Here is a 20,521-nt window from a genome sequence, read left to right on the forward strand (position 1 = left end):
TCAAGAAAAGAGTCATCTAAGCTGCCAGTCCCTGTCTTTTCTTTTGGAAGAGTTAATCCCCGTCCCTCTCCCAGCAGATTTGATCCCTCTTCTACGGGAACCTACTGGCCTGAATAGAAACAGGTGAACTGTCTGGGGATTCTATCACTGGAGGAGCGATTGGATTCCACAATACAGAGATGAGCCTTTTTTTTTTTTTTTTTTTTTCTCCCCTCATATCTGTCTTTTCCAAAGCAGGTCCGGTGATCAGAAACTTAGCTCTGGTTGTACCTCTTTAATGTGTGTGCCAGGCTGAAATGTGAGCATAAGCACATCTGTGTGTCTGCTTGCTTGTTATAGGCTTACAGATTACATGCCTATTCAAACACACTTTTTGAGTCTCTGCTATGCTAAGTAGGCTGTAAGAGTGAGCCAGGTACGACTTTTACAAGTATTCATAATGGATAATATGTCTTTTCCAGACCCAAGTCATCCAGTCTGGGCCCGAGTACCTAACAAAATGTTGGAACCGAACGGCTCTGATAATCAGTAGGACTGACCTGAGGATTAAATGCTCGGCTCAAAGCCATATAGACAAAGCATGCATTCTTCAATATTGTTATAATGGAGATTCTTTTATTACAAAGTGGCCACAATACTGTGTTGCTTATAGAGCTAACGTTTTGGTGTTATTGTTTTGGAATTTGCCATTTCTAGAAATCCCCAGTCAGGCCTTTTCACAGCAGACATTTTGACCTGTCATGGCAGGAAAAGCACAGGTGTAAATAATAACGGTAACAGGCTTATGGCCATGTACTGTGCAGGCTACTCACTGGCATGCCTTATTTGGGCACTGAGATATAACGGGGCCCTACTACGTGATACTTAATTACACCTCTGCCTTTCCTGCTATGACAGGCCAAATTACCCATTCACATTATATTAAGGTCCGTAGTCTTACACTGTATTGTCTCAGTTCCAGACAATCAACCCGCAAGAGAAGAAAACTCAAATTCATCATAGTCACTAGAAGAGGCTGATACATGTTAAAGATGACTTACTACATGCTTCTACTGTTAACACTGCATTTGTATTTCTGTAAGCACAGGTGCATATTTGTGTGTGTGTGTGTGTGTGTGTGTGTGTGTGTGTGTGCGTGCGTGCATGTGCGTGTGTGCGTGCATGTGCGTGTGTGTGTACATGCTTCAAAATATACACTTGTATCTGTACAGGTGTGTGTGTGTGTGTGTGCGCGCCCCCCCCCCCATGTGATCATGGTAGGCAGCTGTCAGGAGGCCCCAGTCTTTGGGTGGTCTCACACCCTCAACCATAAATTATTACCCCACTCTCCTGCTGCTGGCCTTGAAGTGTGTTGGGGTTAGGTTAACAGTCTTTGCCGGAGCGTCCACCCCTTGTAATTATCGTCTCATGCACAGCTACCACGACATAAAAATATTTGAAACAAAAATATTTAGATTTAGATCTTGATTGAGATTTTCTGATTTCCAGGTCTGATTCTGCTATCGATTCTGAATATTTATATCCCAGCTCTGAATATCTGAGTGATCAAATTAAGTATGCTGAAAACAAGAATGACCTTTATTTTAAGCAGATTTAGGCTGTTAACAGTCATTTGGAATTCTTACAGTATAATACAGTATATAAATATTCTTTATAATATTGTGTGTAAGTGTGGTGGGTCTTAAATTTATTTTTAGGAATCAATGAGCAGAACCAAAAAGAATTTCATGCACGTTTATGTACAGTAATATCCTACTGGCTTCTGACCACAAGCTTTGTTTTTTCAGTCTTGCTACAGGCCCCAAATAACTCTTTTTAGTCCCAGAAGATTTCCTGCGGGTCTTGGACTCCTGATTCAATGTCATCCACTTGTAATGGTTGTGTCTGATATGATACTGTGCTAATTCCTTAGACCTTTTTTTTTTCCTTTTTAGCAGGTTTTTCAGTTGTATGACCAACATAACAGACTTCTGTATTAATTCTGAAAGGAGGAAATACTGGGTTTTTCCAATTTAAACATAAAGACAAACATACCACACATTCGCAGGCCTCTTATCTTAAAATAAGCAATTTGTGATAATACTTTGGTTTACTTTATCTGGATTTATGTCCATTGCATTTGATTGCAAATCTGTTTGCTTGTTTGATGAAAAGTGTATAAATACAGTACATTTGGAACTAAATCGACTTGACCAACTTCACAAAATTGCTCTATAAAGATTTATCTCGTGAGAGCATCAGTGCATTCTGCACTGTAGTTTTGCTGCATCATGATTTACACATGATTAGCAAAAAATTAATCCCAAACTACTTTTTTCTGTCCATAACGCTGACAGTAACTGGCAGACTTCGTCTCTTTGACTGACACTTGAGACAATAAAGAAAACACATTCTTGAATAAAACACACAAACAAACCGCCACATGCTACTTAAAAAGTTAATTCACTGCATATTTTGCTGGTGTTTAATCATTCCCGTAAGTATAAAAAATTGCCGTTATTATCTTTGGCAATTATATCTAATTGTTGCCATAACTCATATAATCAGAGTTATATGGGGCCAGAACACGTGCATGTCCAAAAGTGTGTGTGCTCATGCATGTGTGTGTGCATAAAGGAAAGCGTGTGTATGTTTGTCAAAGTATCTGTGAGTTTCTGTTTCACTGAGCATCCACGCAGATCTATGCGTATGTGAGCATGTGTAGGCCCACATGTGTGTATGTGCATAAGCCTATGTGTGTGTATGTGTGTGCGCCCGTGAGAGTGCGTGGTGTTTCTGCACATGCACGTGACTTAAACAAACAGAGCATGTTTGGGAGGAATGCGGCGCGTCTGGAGATTGTAGGTCTCCGAGAACACGGCACACTGGTGCACTTAACATTGTTGTTCATCAGCAGCGGCGTGATAGGCGTCTCTCTTTCCAACACACACAGGCGTCGCAATACACAGACGCACACACGACTGAGCAGTGTGGCATAGTTTCCATTAGGACACAGAGTCAGGACTTAACTGGTGTGTTTAAGAGAGAGACGGGGAGACAGTCACGCTACCACAATTGTCATTTGAAACCTCCCCCCCAGTCACCGACTGATGACTCCTCAATACAGTAATAAAAGGTTCTGTCATCATCAGTCACTGTCATGTCAAGTTGTGTAAAATTCCTTTAAAAAGTGCTCGTGACAGACAGGTTGGCCACAAAGTGCTTCACAGAGAAAGACACAATACCAGGTTAGAAACAAGAGATGCGGCGTAAGAACACGAAAGGACACACACTTCACAAACCTCCACCGAAACTAATTTCACCAACCCAAGCTCACCGCAGAGAGACTTAAGTAAGCCTGGTCCATAATAAAAACAATGATTCTTTGAGCGACTATTACCACCATTTCTCACGAGCTGACATCAATTGTTTTGACTCCGTCAGGAATCAAATGGAACCACGCACTTGGCATCTTCCTAAGGTTAATGCTGCAGCTTCAGAACCAGCTCAAAACATGGCTCCGCACCATGGGATCCGCTGCACTGCTGAGTATTGTCAAATTCCCAGCGACACTTTCCTCACTGCTTAAAGCGCAGGGCGAGATTGGATGGAATATGCTCAGCTGTGTAGGAAAGAGATCATTTTGATACTGTGCAAAGATTGGAAAAGCACAGGGGACGCGCAAAAAGCCTCTTAGATTGTATAACTTAATCATGCATGAAAGAAGGCAATACAGAAACATTCGAAAACACTGAGGGTTTTTTTCACCCCCTGCTTACCCTGTCCAAGTTCTGAGTCTCATTGGGAGTGATAGCATTGTTATGCAGCCAAGCTTTTATGAGCTTTGGCCCTTCATGATGATGATAGGATCCCTTTATAGCAGAATGACTGTTTTTTGCTAATGACCTCTGGTTACTTTAGCCTTAGCATGCTAATGTAGCAAAGGGAGACAGAAAACCCACAAAATACTTGGATTCTTCACCGTTTCGAGACGACTGAATAAAAAATAAAAAAAACTCCAATAACTATCGTCTTTCGTTAGACTCCATTGAATCACGATTTAAAAAAAAATAAAAATAAAAAACAAAACAAAAGGAGGAAGACAAAATCATTCCTTGTGCTTGTTTTCAAACCCCATCCCAGGGAACAGATGTTGTTCATTCTGCTTGGCTGTGCTGGGGAAGAGCACCAAATCGTGCTGTTTTCAGCCCAAATAGCTCACGCACAATTACTCTGCCGGGGATCTGTGTGCGTTGGCACGTCGCTGAGGTCCCCCTTTGTTTTCTTAATAATTAGCTTGTGTTTTCACAGGGGCTTTATATGTGTGTGGGGAAGCCAGAGTTTTCAAGGCTACTTAATCTACTCCCTAGTCTGTCTCTTGCCCTCCCTTAATCTCCGGCATTGCTTCTCTCTCCCATCCCACCTTATTTTCTGTGTTTCTTTCTCTCCCCAAAACCCATGGCCGATCGACCAACAGATGGGAGTTAAGGTGTTCTCGCTGCGGCTCACGTTCGATCCGAGGAGCGAGGTAAAATGACGACACGTGCCACAGTTGTTGCGTCATTGGCCTTTTCTTTCCTGGAGGGTCAGTGAATTCTAGAGAGGTTCAGAACGGCAGTCGTGGCGATTGTTGGGTGACTTAACGGCAAGGCATATGGCCTTTCACTCTGTATCAAATATTAAATGTTTTAAAGTAGTGCTCTAGCAATGACAGAAGAGTGGAAAGCATTCAGGTGACTAACATTATTCATCATTATCGTCAACATATCAACAGTGTCACGCACACAAAGAAATAGATGTGGATAAAATGCTTTCAGATTTTATTTACCGACAACTTAACAAGTCATATTTGATCTCCATAACTTTGAAAAAGAAATACTGCATCTGTATTATTAAAAGTATTCTAAGGTGTACCGTCGTGGCACTGTTTTTTTTTCTCTCTTCATCTTTGTCTGTACTTAATGTGTGTCCAACACATGAACTTTACTGTTGAACACACTTCCGCTGCAAATATGTCAATCAATAGTGCCTGTGTTTGACCAGTGGTCGATATGCTCTGTGTCACCGATTTTCCACCTGCTCAGCAGCCCCGATCACCTTGACCCCGATGGGATCCGTTTACACGGCCCCTGTTAATTAAACTGAACCGAGGACATGCGTTTGATAAAGCACACATAGACAGATAAAGACACAGTCACTTACACGCACTTGTGAGCGCAGCTGTAGTCAACCGACTTACACAAACGCACATACACACACATTCACACACATATTTTAAATGTAACAGCAGAAGCACTGTGACTGCAGGGTCACCAGTTCAAGCCTTGAACCATCTGGGAAAATGTGGGCAGGGAAGGTGAATGAGTAACAGTGCCATTAGCAGCTGCTGCAGAAGTGCCCTTAAGCAAACCATTTCCTAAACAAATGTTGTTGAGATTAAGATTTATTGATGGTTGAAAATAAGAAAAAAATGCAAAAATGTTTTTTAGGTGGGTAAAAAGATAAATATGAGGTATATATTTTTTAAAAAGTAAACTTGGCCAAGTTACAGAATGAGACATGCACTTAACAGGTTTTAAATTACTTTTTGGCTAAATGCTGGTCACCATGGATCCGATCTATTCATGATCCATGATGACCAGCATGGAAAATACTATCAACACAAATTCAGCCTTCTCATCCCTGCTGCATAACTGGATAAGTTTGAAGACATCTCTGTGTTACGTCCTTGGATAATCTCCACATCTTATAAAACCTTGTGTGTCCGTGACTGCCACTAAACCTTTCTTCATTTGGGACACTTTTGAATGGTAGAAAATAGTCCCGAAAAATATGCTGATGTGCAAGATTTTTTTCTGTGCATTGAGTCCTGTATGTTGCTGACGCTGCCAGGGTGAAAGTTACTGTTTTCACTTGAGCCATCCGTTCTAAAAATACATGCAGCCACAGCACTGTGGGACACAGGAATTAAAATGTCTACCAAGAGGCAAAAGCACAGACAAAGGAATCAGTGGTAACTGAGGTCACTGGCAAAGAATCTGGAGGAATGATGGCTTGACTTTTCCTTCCCTTCTCAACTTGGCATACACAGCTTCCAAACCCTCAATGCAAACCGATGTCAAACAGCATTGATGTTTAATACTTTTTTAGTAATAAAGCGTGGTACTGTAGAGCAGACTACAGTTGTGGGACATGGGCAGTTTTGATGGATATGTTTTAACATATGCCATAACAATGCCATAATGTCTTATTTATCACCTCCGCTGAGGAGGTTGCGTAATAACCCGTGTCTATTGGTTTGTTTGTCTGTCTGCTGGTTTGTTTGTTGGTTTGCCGGCGGGATTACACAAAAAATTTTGAACCGATTTGCACCGAACGCGGTGTAGGGATGGGGCATGGTCCAGGGAAGAACCCATTAAATTTTGGGGCAGATCCAGATCATTTACTATGAATTTGAATTTTTTTTTCAGAAGTCCGGTGTATGTTGTTTGACATTGGCGGAGGTCTGCGCTCCATTGAGCGCATTTTCTAGTTCACTGTGTGCTCGTTTGAGCTGATATTGAACTGATATTGAACTCATATATCCGTACCAAATTGTACATAACATGAGAGAAATGCATTTTTCCACCATGACGGGATTACAGAAATGGGTATTAGCTGTCAATAAAAAAAATAAAAAAAACAACAATGCATGGGGTCTACGAGCCATATTTTATGTTCCAACTCATCTAAAGAAGTTCAGTAAATTATAATTTTCAGTAAAAATTCATGTCATATCCAAACCCTTGTCCTAATCTCAAGCAAAGCTCTGCTGGTTGCCTAGAGCCAACACTTATGTAACTTCTGCATTTGACAAAAAATTGTGTTGATATGTTCAAAACATTTTCCATACTGTTCATGTCAAAATGACACCATCTGAGTTCCAGAGTTTGTGCTGAATTCAGAAAAGAAAAGAGAAAAAAAGTTTTGTGTGATGATGCTGTTGCTGTTATAAGTAAATGGCGTGCACTCGAACACACACGCACGCACGCACATACACAGACATACTTTCCCCCTGGCCTGGGCTGGCAATAACGCTGTGGGAATGGGGTCACACCTGCAGTGGCTGGCGGGGGTGATAAACGATGTTGCTTTAAACTCTGGAGACCGTCATTTTTGGGAGCCTCTGTTTACCCTGCATCGAAGTATAATGGGGGCCTTTGAAGGCTGGAGAGCCAGGGACAGAGGCTGTCCTCTTTCTGCTGTTTTGAAAGGAGGCGAAACCAGCCCTCAATTAGCTAATGACACATTCTGCTTTGATTTGCCATAATAGGACAGAGCAGCCCTCTGACATTAGGACTGGCATTTCCTACTCAGGCTGCTTTGGAAAGTTTCTCACAGCTCTCACCGGTCAAATGAAATAAATCAGTTCATATCACAGTTTTTGCAGTTTTTATCATGCGCCTGACAGCAGGGTCAGTTTTTATGATGGAAATTTATACACAGACATACAGGTGTTTATGAGATGTCTAGACGGTTTTCAAAGTGTAAACGTACATGAAAAAACCTCTCTGAACCTCCTTGGTATCCCACCATCATATACAGTGCATGTACACGTTGCTCATACACTCAAAAGCTGGACAGCTCGTGCTCTTCAGTCATCACCTACCCAAATAACCTTTGACAGAGCTTGCTGTATCAGACACCAGAGCTGCCTTTTCATGCTAGTTTGGAGAAGTCATCAGTAGATCCTCTTACCACCTCTCTTATCAGATGAGGCTGCATATCTGGGTGCTCCTCCTTATTTGTCTTTTAGGCCCGGAGCGATAAAGTGACGCGAGAATGACAGTCTAGACTGCAGCTGTCTCAGTATGAAGCATTCCAAACCTTCACCGAAAAGCACTGTAATCTCTGCCTCACACAGGCAGACACACACAAAAGGCAGGCACGCACAGGCGCAGGCACGCACACACACACACACACACACACACACACACACACACACGGACAGAGGGCCATTAACACTAACACAGCTACACCAGCAAAAGCACTGTGGAGAAAACATGGATTCTAACACACTCGTGCAGATTCATTCACATACAGCACACACTCGCACACACACACACACATATATATATATATATATATATATATATATATATATACACAATTATATGGGTATGCACACAGCCACATGCACAGAAAAAACAGCCAGCTGATGTCAATCCAAGCATGCAGTGGCTTCGTATTAGATCATGATGAGCCCGTACTGCCTGCAGCAACAGGGACGTAGAACAGCCAGATTTTTTTTTTTTTTTTTAATTTTTTTTGTTAGAGGATTTATGTGGTTAATAACACCACAGACTTTATTTGAAATTCTTATATAAACTATCATTCCACTTTTCTGGTTCTACTCAATACATGTCGATTGCACTTTTCGTGCAGATTTGATTTAGAGCTGTGAATAGACAGGTCAGGGTAGAATGTAATCAATGGATACAAAATCACTCACTGGTCCACGTATGGATAACCAGGAAGACTGAAGTTCAACATGATTATTTATGTGTCGGCGTTTTTTTGAAATATCAGAACCTTTACAGTTTAAGTTTACATTTTCTGTGTAAAGTGTGTCAGTATCCGTCCATCCATCCAGGCAAAAAAGCACAGATAGGGAAAAGTATAAGAATTCTCTCTCTCTCTCTCTCGCTCACACACACACACACACACACACTGTCTCACTATAATTTTCATCAGTAATGAAAACGTTATATTTTTAATTCAGCAAAAAAAAATAAAATAAATAAAATTACAATAAAAAACACAAAACCTTTCCTTCATCCCCTATTTGAAATCAAGTCAATTCCCTCAGCTAAACAACCCCAGAGAAAAGTTGCAACCATAACAAATGGGTTTAAATAACAACCATGCAGCAGCAATCTTCTCACAGCGCGGTGCATTGCAGTTGTCATTCATCACGCCACCGCAGCATAACGTGGGACTTCCACAACAATTACTTCTGTCATTAAACTCCCCCCGTTGTTGTCGTTTTCTCGTGTGATAAGGGTGATTGCCGGCCAAGCGAGAGCTAATCTTCTCCGATCTGCTCTGCGGCGGGGGGAAAAGCAAACCTCGGCTTGCCACTCAAGCCTGACCGGACGACGGGCCGGTACCGCTGTGTTGGACTGCCACCCCGTGGCCGCTCGGGCGCAGCTCGGAGCCGTCTTGTGCGTCTGACCTGCGGGCTGAGTTGGGAGCCTCGTCCGGGCCTCCCGGTAGGATCACAAACGGGTTTCTTTTGGGGTAAGTAGTCTTGCATAAATGACAAAAAATGGTTTTGCCCGCAAACACTATTACACCCTCACTATCTAAATTAGGGGGACACCTTTTTTTCACGAAGTAGGCTGCATGGATCCGGTGGCTCATGGAGGAAACCACTGTACCTCCGTCGTTGACATTATCAGATCTTTTCATAATCACAAAAGGAGACATGTAGCCGAAGACAAACGATTAAAATTTAATCAAAAGTTGTAAGTCTCATCCATATAATTCCAGTGACAGTGCCGTTTATTTCCTGCTTTACTCTTGTCATTATCTAAAGTGCTAAAAAGGACAGTCGACTTCATTTTACTGCCATCGCACTGGCTCCTTTGTTGTGTCTTTTAAAGCATGAATTTTGTGATATTCTAAAATTTTATTATCAATAAATCCTAGGGGGAAAAAGGCCAAAATCTTCAAGTGTAGTCTGTCTGCCTGTTGTCTGTGCCACTCAGCCCCAGGTCACACACACACGCACAACAGCTAAATGTTTCCCTAAACCATCCGGGCTCCGTAGCTTTTAAAAAATGTTGCTCAAACAGGAGTCAATAATGTAATTGCTGGGGACTATTTTCAGCTTCAGATTAATACACATTTGGTGCACTGGTGAATACCTGGGCAGCAGTTTGGTTTGTGTGGGACTGACTTAAAATAAACTACAGTGCAACATTTCACCCAACGCAACAGCGTGGCTCACTGATGTGTTTTAATGGACAAATGAGCTCCAGGTATAGCAGCTTTTGGCGACACAGTCAATACAACAGAATCACTTCATTGTCGGTTTGGGTCTGTCCGTGACTTTTACTGACCAAGAGAAATAGAGAAAATCACGCAATTTATCCTTTAATCTGAACAAATGAAGAACACCTATACTACTTCTGTGCTTATTTATGCAGCTTTGTCCTCATCAGCTCCCGGTTCGAAGAATTGATTTTTCAGTGGGTGTTTTGAAGTTAACTCTTATTTACTGAAGCAACAAAGTCAGTATAGCTCAACAGTTCAACTAATCTGATGGAATTACTATAAAACCGTCGATGGGTTAATGTTTCGGAGTTAAATTAACACTGGTGTTTTGCTGAATTCCTTATTATTGGCTCCTTTTAATGACGCTAATTCATGAGTTTAGTCGACATTGTTCCTACCGTACATCATTTGGGACGATTGCACCTGCAAAAAATCTTAAAAGCTGGTGTAAATATCTAGTAGCAGGGCACATAATCCATCCAGTTCCCCCGTTGTCCGGTCACGTACAGTATATGGACGCACTGCTGCACTCACAAGCTCTTTTACACTCTCAGGCTACATCATTCACATCATCATAAAAGCAGAGGCCCTTCATCACTTTACAGTACCCAGCGCTACCGTTAGCCCCAGGCTCTCACATCAAGGCCTACAGCCTTCTGCCGCTCACCAGCTGAAAACCCCAGCTCCCGATGTAAGAGGGAAGAGGGGCGAGAGGGGGGCTACTGATGTGCCATAAACCCTGTTATTTTATCGAGGGAAAGCGGAAGCTAGGTGTGTGGTGAGGGGAGGAGGTACTATAGCTGCCCGTTTCCAGCAGATGAGTCTCTTTTGAGGAAAACTGAGGAGAAATAGGGGATATTGTCCATGAGCTTGTTTTGTTGTTTGTTTGCTCAGGAGCCCCTTAAACTGTCACAAGCCCAGAATTCAATTTGCATTTTGGACAAGCGTGTGAATATTTCCCCAATGCTTAGATAATGTTGTTCGATTTGGTTCAACTGCTAACCCTCTTTTCACCATCACATGTATAATTGGGGATGAATCCATGGATCCATGAGATCCATTTCAAACCAAATACCAAACGGGTGTTTCGTGTGATATGTAGGTGTTTGATACACATGAAATAGATGTAATATAATAAGAGTTAAAAATGCCTTACGCTTAAAAAACCTGGCTATTAAACCACATTACTATCAGAAGCTATGAGTGGCTCACATCTGATATTTTCGGCAATTTCTTTTTTTTATCCAGAGCGACTTTCAGGGTACCCGACATTAGAATACGGTTCCAGCATTTTATCAATGCCAGCAACCAAAGAGTTAAAAGAATCTCAAAGACATAGTAAAAGCTTTAGCAAATATCCATGTAGCTCTGCAATCTACTGATGAAGACATATGATCCAGGAAGAAATAAAATTGAGACTTTCCCCTGTTGGCAAAGCAATATCACGCGCTACAAGCTGCATGCAACCTAATCTATCCAAAATATGACTAAACCTGCACACTTGTATGATTACATGACTCTAGCACTAGCTACTGTATAGATAGGAAGAAGAGATTCTGAGATTCTTTTCATATGAGACCTGGCCAGCTGCCCTCGCCCCCCCCCCAGCTGTCGAGGCTTCCTAAAACAGGAGACCCTCTCCTGTCTGCACGCCATTTCATCCTCCTCCTGAACCTGCCGCACACCTCTCCCTGCAGAGCCACGCATGCACACATATGCTGCACTCACACACACACTCGACGTTCATGTAGCCAGTGTGAATGAGAAAAAAAGCATGGAAAGGGAAACATGCATTCGGTGACCTATGCCTACACGGGAAACCTTTTTCACACACAGAGACACATGATCAAACACTGAAGTCTTCAGGGTGATCATTTGTCATGTCGAGAGGAATCTACAGTCATGCTCTTTATGCTGAAGGCTGGGACCTAAGGCATTCCTCTGGAAATTTATGTCCAGACAGCTGTGGTCTCATCCGCCTCCGTACAGACCTAGAAGCCAACGCCGTCCCAGGAATGATGAGGGGGATCCAATCCATTACACACCTCCAGTCAACGCCGAGTGTGCACATGTGCACATGTGTCTTTGTACGTTCCTCAGCATGTGTAACGGTGAGCGTTTCCCCGCTTCCACAGTGGGCTTGCAGCTGCCTAACTCCCCCTGTGTGCGTGCGATTGCGTGCCTGTGCACGTGTTGCCTGTGTGTAAAGGATTCGGGGACGGTTTCGCGCTCAGCTCTTTGATGGCTGAACGGTTGCCCCGCAGCTTTGTGCATCGGGAAGCCCGAGCTTTAAAGGGGAATGGCCCCGATTTCACATTGCAGCCATATGGAAAGTTGTGCTTACCTCTTCGAACGAGGTCCGCACCAGAGGTGGCCCACAACACCGGGCCACGGTAATGGATGCAGTCTTCGGATGGCCACAGGTTTCGCAACACAGAGTGACATCATCACAAAGCTGGTCTGCATATGGGAGAAAGAAGATGAATAATCCCCATTTAATATGGTTGTTTAATTTTCAAAACTTCATTTATCCATTAAAAGGTCATTGAAAGCAATATCCTATTTCACATTAACACACGTTCAAATGTTGGAAACACTCAGCACGATCACAATCAGAGGCGCCACTTGGACTTGACCTTGAGAGAAAGGACAGCATTTCCTCCCAAAGACAGCCAGTCCCAGTGAATTAAACCTGTAACAATACCGCGCCCAAGCTCGACTCTCTGAAATGATTGTGTGTTTTCATTCCTAATAGTTCATTTAAGTCTGATAGTTGGCAGGCCCACCCTAACTCATTCACTGAGGAGTATTTCTGTGTTGTTGTTGTTTTTTTTCTCTCTACTGTAGATTAAACACACTGGCAGGAGTAAGGTAATGTAAAGGATGGAAACTCAATGAAGTGTGATGATGATGTGATGTGTTTAGCGAGGAGAGTTCAAGGCCTCGCTCTGTGCATGTTTTCGGCATGGCGTCAGCCTATGGCCAAGCCCCAGTGGGATGTAAAGTAGTGCGGGAGAGAGTGAGAGGGGCAGAGCATTGAAGAAAGGATGAAAGGCGCATTAGAGCTTCGTGTTCTTTCTGACGAAGTTGGCCAGTTGCTGCTGCTTCCTTTTTTCCACTAATTGTTGATGAGTTTGAAAAATCCCAGAGAACTAAATGGGAGTCAGTGGAACTGAACTGAGGAGTAACACACACAGCAGAAACCCAACATAGATGGACTGGAAAAAGAGAAAAAGGGGCCACGCGATCTTACTAATGTGTGAAACTGATCCCACGCAATCTGCATGCTGTCATAGGGCTCCTGCACAACATCACAGTGACGAAATACAGTTACTGAACTTGACATAGAAGTGATACTGACCCTATGAAAAGGAAATGAAGACAGTCACACCAATGCAAAGGTGAAAATAAAGGGGCAGTTGTGGATAACAAAAACAGTGGCAAATCCATGAGACAAGAGGTTGTTCAAATCTCAAGAATGTGATTATAAAACGCGAGAATCCTTTAACTGATTCTTGCCTCCACCTTTAAAACTGAGAAATGAATAGAAATAAATATTTGTAGCTTGGTTTATTAATTCTCAGTGGTAGAAAAAAAATAATGTACACCTTGCTTCAAAAGTGCAAATAAAACTTTTATATCAGAATCTAAAATCTTTAAAAGGGTTAATCAGGAGAAGAAGAAGAAGAAAAGAGAATTGAACCTTAGTTTCCGTTGGAAACCCTGGTGGTCCGAGCTTCAGTCTCACCTGCTGACTCTTGCAAAAAGTAATTTGTCCCGGCGCTGGGAGGTGAGGGCTAAATAAAAGGAAAACATTGTTATCATGATTAATCAGCGGCTCTGTCAGCGCGGCCAAGGTGAATAGAAAGTGGCACAAATGACTGCATGGAATTCCTGGTGTCAGACGGAATAAAGCTGCAATGTCCGTCCTTTATTCACTCTCAATTTCACCCACTTATTCAAAGCAAAGCTTGTTCCAGTGGGCTTCATAATACCTCATCGCTCCCCGCAGTGTAGGCGGCAATCAAATGTTTCTTAAGTCTGTGGTGGGTGATGTGCTTGAGGTCTGTAAATCCTAAAACATCACCCGGCCACAGCATTGCCTGCCGTTAATAAGATGTCGGATTTTCTCCCCCCGTCATGAAAATAGATGTGATGAATTGAGTGAATGACATTGAGAGTGAAAAATGACATAATCAGAATCAGCAGAATCTTTGTTTTATTGGCCAGGTATGTCAACACACACGAGGAATTTGGTTCTGGCCGCTGGCGACTCCCCAATGATACAGACAATATACAGACAATGTGCATATTATTAACAGATACACAATATACAAGCACAACAGCGTAACGGACAGAAAGCAGACACAAACTATGTTCCATTGTCAAAACACTACCCATCTTTTTACAGGTGTTATTTACATCTTTTGAAAACTATAATTATGTGGACACTTACATGTATCAAACAGTTTAACTTGTAATTAGTGCAAACAAACAAAATGAACTGTATACATATGTATGACGTTAAACGTTATGATTTCGTGTCCTGTACTACATCACATACTGCTCAAGGGAATTAAAACTTAAAAAGTATATGACTTAACACTGGATCTCAACATTTAAGCCAACATGGAGGAGAAGTCCTTAAAATGCCCCGAAAAGGGAAAATTTGAACATCGACAGTTGCGGACAAATCCATCTGCTGACAAAGACCATGTGATGTGATCAAAAGCTTTGTAACAGCTACTAACTGGACCTGGATGTTAGATTATTTTGTCAACTTGTGTCCAAACTCAAGAATCCACTTTAAAAAATGTTTATGCCTTTTGTTTAACCAGTGTGTTACTTTTGCATAGTGTGTTACTGCTGCACAGCTTTCAATGACTTTACAATTATAAATTGCAGCACTGCCATGACCTAAAAACATTTACTTCTTCCTGATTTGTTTAACATTTATTTTCTGAAGAGATCAGCACTTTGGCCTCCACTGCAAATGGATTGAATATCAGCAAATGCTAGCACAGAGCGGGGCTGGTTGAGAATTACATTTTTAGTTTATTCCTGTGACCCAGTACAACTTCCTTACACGGACTTCCCTGAAGAATCCATCAGATTCCCTGGATTTATGTAATGGGGTTGTTAAACCCCAGGATATTCCAGAAATGACGACAGGTGAAAAGCCTATTTAGGGGTCAAATGGAAATTGTTTAGCATATTGTGAATATTGCATTCTAGTGACGACGTGCTTAAAAGAGTTGTTTAACTGTGATGTATTTTCATCATCAGCTTGGCCCAAGTCTGTTTACGGAAATCTACTTACTAACACCTTACCTCTAATTATTTGATCTGCCCAGATGTGTTGAACCCATTTGGTGATCCAAGCGGGTTAAAGCAATCTGTTGTCGCCACACTTCATCCTCTTAGGAGTTAAGAGGAGTCTGGAAGGAAGGCTGCTCGTACCTTCATCTTGCCTCGGGGCGTCATTTGGTCTGATGCCTTTCGCTCCATATAATATAAACTTCCTCACCACAAGCTGCACACAAACAGAGCAAATAAACAACCGCGGGACAAACCAGGGTTTGGAGCTTGTTAGGGCGCACAATTTCAACATGAGAGTTTGTTTGTTTAAGTTTGCTCGCACAGTGACCTAACTCCTTTATACTGAGCACATGTGTGGATGAGGGCATAGGAAGGCGAACATTATGGAAGGGGGGGAAAAAAAAAAAAAGTGGAAAAATACATATTTTTCCAATATGCCGACGGGGCTGTTCATCAGGCAAAGTTTGACACATGTCTTTGAACAGAGTTAGAAACAACAACTCGGTGGAAAAAGTAAAAGGATGGAGTAGGGTGGTTTGGCTAAACAAATGTCATTTTTGGACTCTGCTGCAGGGAGGATGAGAAAAGGAAAGATGATGAAAAGAATGAAAGGATACATTCCTGAGTATCTAACTCACTGCCTCACTGTTTCCTGGGCTTGATTAGAGGGATGCAGTGACTTGTGGGTACATTAAGATTAAGATCTTGGCTGTCCAGAGGGAATTACAAAGAGGAAGCAATATGGCTGTCTTTATCTAATGTGACACTGGTTTCTATAAAAGGAAGTCTCGTTAAGGCCTAGGCTTATACTGCGCAGCCATATGGCGACAGTCATTTCGTAATCAAAAGGTCACAGATTTGACCCACACAGGGACTGGTCTAAATTGCTACCATGAATTAAATAATGCTCTGCCTGATTTGTATTTAGTGGTAGAAAACACCATTTCAACTAGTTGATGGAGCCAACTTCTCTCCTCAACTTTGCTTTGTAGACTTCTTCTATATAGTTGTGTGTCTTATAATTCAGGACACAAAAGCTCTACAACATTTACTGCTATTTTGACATGCAATGTCAACTATATGAACATATGATTATGTTAAAAAAAAAAAGTAAAAATAAAAATCTTTTTCACTGTCAAAGAATACATACGCCAACAAATATTCCATAAACGTGCAGACTGGTTACTGAGAGACCGACCACTGGTGATCACTTTAGATACTATAAGGAAGATTAATAAAATGCGAACAAGCAGTCTCATCAGGAGTTTAGGTGGACAGTCCATTCTGAAACCGTACGCGCCAAGCTGCAACAATTTTAGTGCTGTCAACTGAAAGAACTGATTCTAGATGGTCCGTCATCAATGATGAACTTGTATGGGTGATCAGTCAGGCAAATGTTGCCATTTCACGAGATAAAAAACAGCCCTGAGATGGGATGTGGCGATCAAACAGTTGATGACAGAGAAAAAAAAGGCCCTTTGCTACGAGCCATTTTCATGGTAGCCACTGCGACTTGTCATAGCAGGGAAAGCACAGGGGCTACTAATTACCTTAACGATGGCTCAGTTCTATTCAAGTAAGCCAAGACAATGAGTCTGCATTCACAATATCCACGACCCTGAAACCCAAGCAACTAAATGGAATTTAGCCATCATTAATGGTATTTACACCTGAGCTTTTCCTACTGTGACATGTCAAAATTTCCTCTGTGCAAAAGGCCGATTGAGGAAAGACGGCAGGTTACACTGAATTGTTTTACATGAAAATTCTATTACCAATTGGCTGCCTTGCGTGATAACAGGTAACAAATGGGAAACGTGAACCAAAAAAAAAACAAAAAAAAAAAAAACACTCAAACATCAGGTTTGGTTGGTATTTTTCTGTAAAAGTCAATTTTAAAAGAAATACATGACTAAAAGTTCATCAGTACAATTTTGAAACAAGGCATGTGTGTAAAAACTTGCACAAACTGACATGATTCATAGAATCACTTTCAGAATACACAGGCATTAACATTGCTCCTTCGTATAAAAAGAACCATACAATCTTAAATCACATATTACAATACCTGCATGGAACCAATTAATCTTTTACTCCAAATAAAATTGCAATTTCTATTGGTTATGGTAATCCACGCACACAACAACTCAGTGATGAAGTAACATTACAAAAACACCACAGAATCGTATGCATGAGATTCCAGAGCACTTGCCAGCATAATTATCTAGAAATATGTAGAGGAAAACCTGGATGGTGTGTCGTAGATGGCTGTTAGTCTTGTGTTTCTAGGACATCCAGCAACATTCGCTGACTGATGCGGGACAACAGTGACCGATGATCTGACTCTAAGGTATGATCCTGACTGGTGAGCGAAACCAGATGAACACCAAAAGTATATATTTGTCGTCTCGAGTTGCCTTGTACAATGCCTTATCCCACGAACTCAGAAGTTTCTTTTGTGAGCAAAAATGTTAACTCCAGTGTTCGCTGCCCCAGAAAGTGGTGCAAACTGCAGAGGGACCAGACCTTACAGAGCCTCCTCTACCTCAGCTCTGCTTCGGACGCTTGGACTGCGGGACGTCAGATGCTTTGTCTGCCGCTTTCTTGGATGCTGCTTTTTTCCTAGAATCTTTTTCCTGTTTATCATAGAGGGCATTCCTGACAAAGCGTGCAGCGGCCCCCTTATCCAGACGGGCAGCCTTCTTCTTGTCAGTGATCTCCTTCACTCTGTTCATGTACGTCCTTATTCGCTCCTGAAGAACGGTTCCAGACGAGTTAAACAAGGCACATAAATAGTGAGAAAAAGTGATTATGTCGAAGTCAGTTAAGAGAAAACACACAGTACATACCAATTCTTGCTTGATTCCATGGTCTCTGGGGTTTACTCCTTGCGTAACCAAGTACACTGTAAATGGGACCAAAAGTAAGACTACATACAGCATATTGCATGTTGATTCTAGATCGAGACATATTCAGTACAGGGTTCTTTGGGTTACGTTCCTTGGAAGAAATAAAAAAAAAAAAAAGAAGCTTGAGTCTTTATATCTGTCAATATCGTATCAGAGAAAATATTCAATCCAAGCCCAGGGTCTCAAAGGCTGTGTCTGAACACCCATATACCACTGTCATTTGCGTCGGAAATTTACAGGCATTTAATCCCTGCCATAGTGTTCTACTACTGTCTGATTTCATATATATTCCAATATCGTTATGCCTTTTTGGTAGATACAAGACAGGCAGGAAAAATGATGGTACAGGTATGTACGGAATGTATCATAACCCACTGAGCAACCATGAACCCAGCAGGGATCTTTTCATTCAACCACAGTGAAACCAAAGACAAACTTGGAAACAGTAAGAAAAAAAAAAAAAAATCACGTTTAACTGTGTGATCCCAGTGAATCCGTAGAACTTACTCCAGAATAATGAATTGAGGGTGTAGGCAGACATCAGATCCAGCTTGGCTTGATCCAAAGGATCCAGCTGTCAATAAACCAGATTTAGTTTGATTAGCACCTGCTATATATAAAGTGTTCAAAACCCCTTTAGTCACGATAATGTTAATGCACCACGTCTCACAAATGCAAGTGAAATGCACTTTTCACCTCCGTTTTACAAACAAAGACAACCTAATACATGCATGATGTGTTGCCAATCTATTAATCCGTCTGTGATGTCGGCTTGAAGAAAAAAAAAAAAAACAAGATGCAACTAATTACATGAATTACGGCTTTGTTATCTTTCTAGCGTGGTGCCAGTGAGGCAGCATGTTCACGGCTGCCTCTGCTTGACCAGCCCCAGTGTCCGCTGGGAACACGGTCTTCAGCCTACCTTTTGCAGCGGGTCGTTTCTGGGCATCGACATCAACTTGTCCAACATGGTCTTGACGGAGCGAACCGAGTCGTCGAAGCCCGCGAGCTGTTCGTCAATCTCGTGAGGGTAGTCCTCCGTCCTAATGTCCGCTGCCATTGTCCTGGAACAGAATACAAAGTCAGACGGTGGTTATGTAACCCTGCCGTGGCACGATTGTTCCATTAGATTGCCGACAGCTGCGAGACGTTCACACTCAAATCCGCACTGCTAGCTAGGGAGCTAGTCGGGAGAGCTTGCGCATGTTGCCGACAGGTCACGGGGCGAGCGTTTACATGACCGGAAGTACAGTGAGGGTTATAAACTACTTGGGAAGCAACGCTCATTAGTGGTTTAACGGCAATACAAGTCAACAAGAGGCTGTTCTTGACGGGACTCAACGTTTATTTCTGTTCTACCTTTATCAGGCGCAGCACGCTTCAGAAGAAAGGAAATGACGTTAAAGGGACAAGAACAACAACCTCGCTGAAGTTAGTTTCTGACCGTAGCTTCCGTTTTATTTTTTTTTTCTGTTAAGGGGAAAGTTAAGAGAAACTGAAATGACAATGCTGAGCGACCGATTGCTCGTCTTATGATCCACTTAGTGCTGCGAAAGGATTGTAAAGCCTCTACGCTGTTTAAAGGCGATTTCACTGCCTTTTTTTTTTTCACCCATCCAGACCATATTAGACCACGTCTAGCTCAAAAAATCACACAGCCCAAATCTGGGCTACGTGAACACGGAGAGTGTCAAGCTTGTGCAAAGACTGATTACGGTTTCAGATATTTGAAACCTTTATTTTATTTGTGAACACAGACAATAGCAAATTCAAAAGCAGTGCAATTGCCATTCCTTGTGCTTCAGAGGTTTCACAAATCTGAAATTTTATTTTAAACCGTTACTCGAGTCTGTCAATATAACTTTATATATATTATTAAAAGTAGGTTTAACGTTCAGAGTTTAGCTAGAATGTCTAACACGATTTCACAACAATTAGTGGTGCAAAAAAAAAACGAAAAATCACAACTTTTTTTCCTTTAACTTGCGCCTTAACTGGCGAATCGGAAGCTAACTTCAGCCTCGTTGTCTTCGTCTTGTGCGCTCTACTGCCGTCTGCCGGTTGGAAGAGCGAATGAGCTGGTTAAGGCCCTGTAATTCTTTTTACTTAAAACTAATATGTATTTCTTTTTCTAGCTTGATAATAACTGTATCTACCAAAACTATTTTCGACACGTTGTTCAACGGCCACAGTTTTCTACCGGTGTCTTCCCTCCACGTTGACTTCTAACTACTTTTTGACAGATATCCGAGCGTCATTTAGAATTTCTATATATT

General features: G+C 41.9%; 1 protein-coding gene across 1 annotated transcript; it reads right to left on the reverse strand.

The window, feature by feature from the left end:
- Positions 1-17,195: 17,195 nt before the first annotated feature.
- Positions 17,196-19,700, reverse strand: c1d (C1D nuclear receptor corepressor). The gene is made up of 5 exons (XM_040139847.1): positions 19,605-19,700; positions 19,168-19,309; positions 18,753-18,819; positions 18,186-18,241; positions 17,196-18,089 (listed from the first exon to the last, which is right to left on the reverse strand). The coding sequence occupies exons 2-5, from the start codon at positions 19,303-19,305 to the stop codon at positions 17,883-17,885; spliced, it is 468 nt and encodes a 155-aa protein (XP_039995781.1). The 5' UTR covers positions 19,306-19,309; positions 19,605-19,700; the 3' UTR covers positions 17,196-17,882.
- Positions 19,701-20,521: the final 821 nt, after the last annotated feature.

The sequence above is a fragment of the Xiphias gladius genome, chromosome 11, assembly GCF_016859285.1.
Source record: "Xiphias gladius isolate SHS-SW01 ecotype Sanya breed wild chromosome 11, ASM1685928v1, whole genome shotgun sequence".
In the NCBI taxonomy this organism is placed as follows: domain Eukaryota; kingdom Metazoa; phylum Chordata; class Actinopteri; order Istiophoriformes; family Xiphiidae; genus Xiphias; species Xiphias gladius.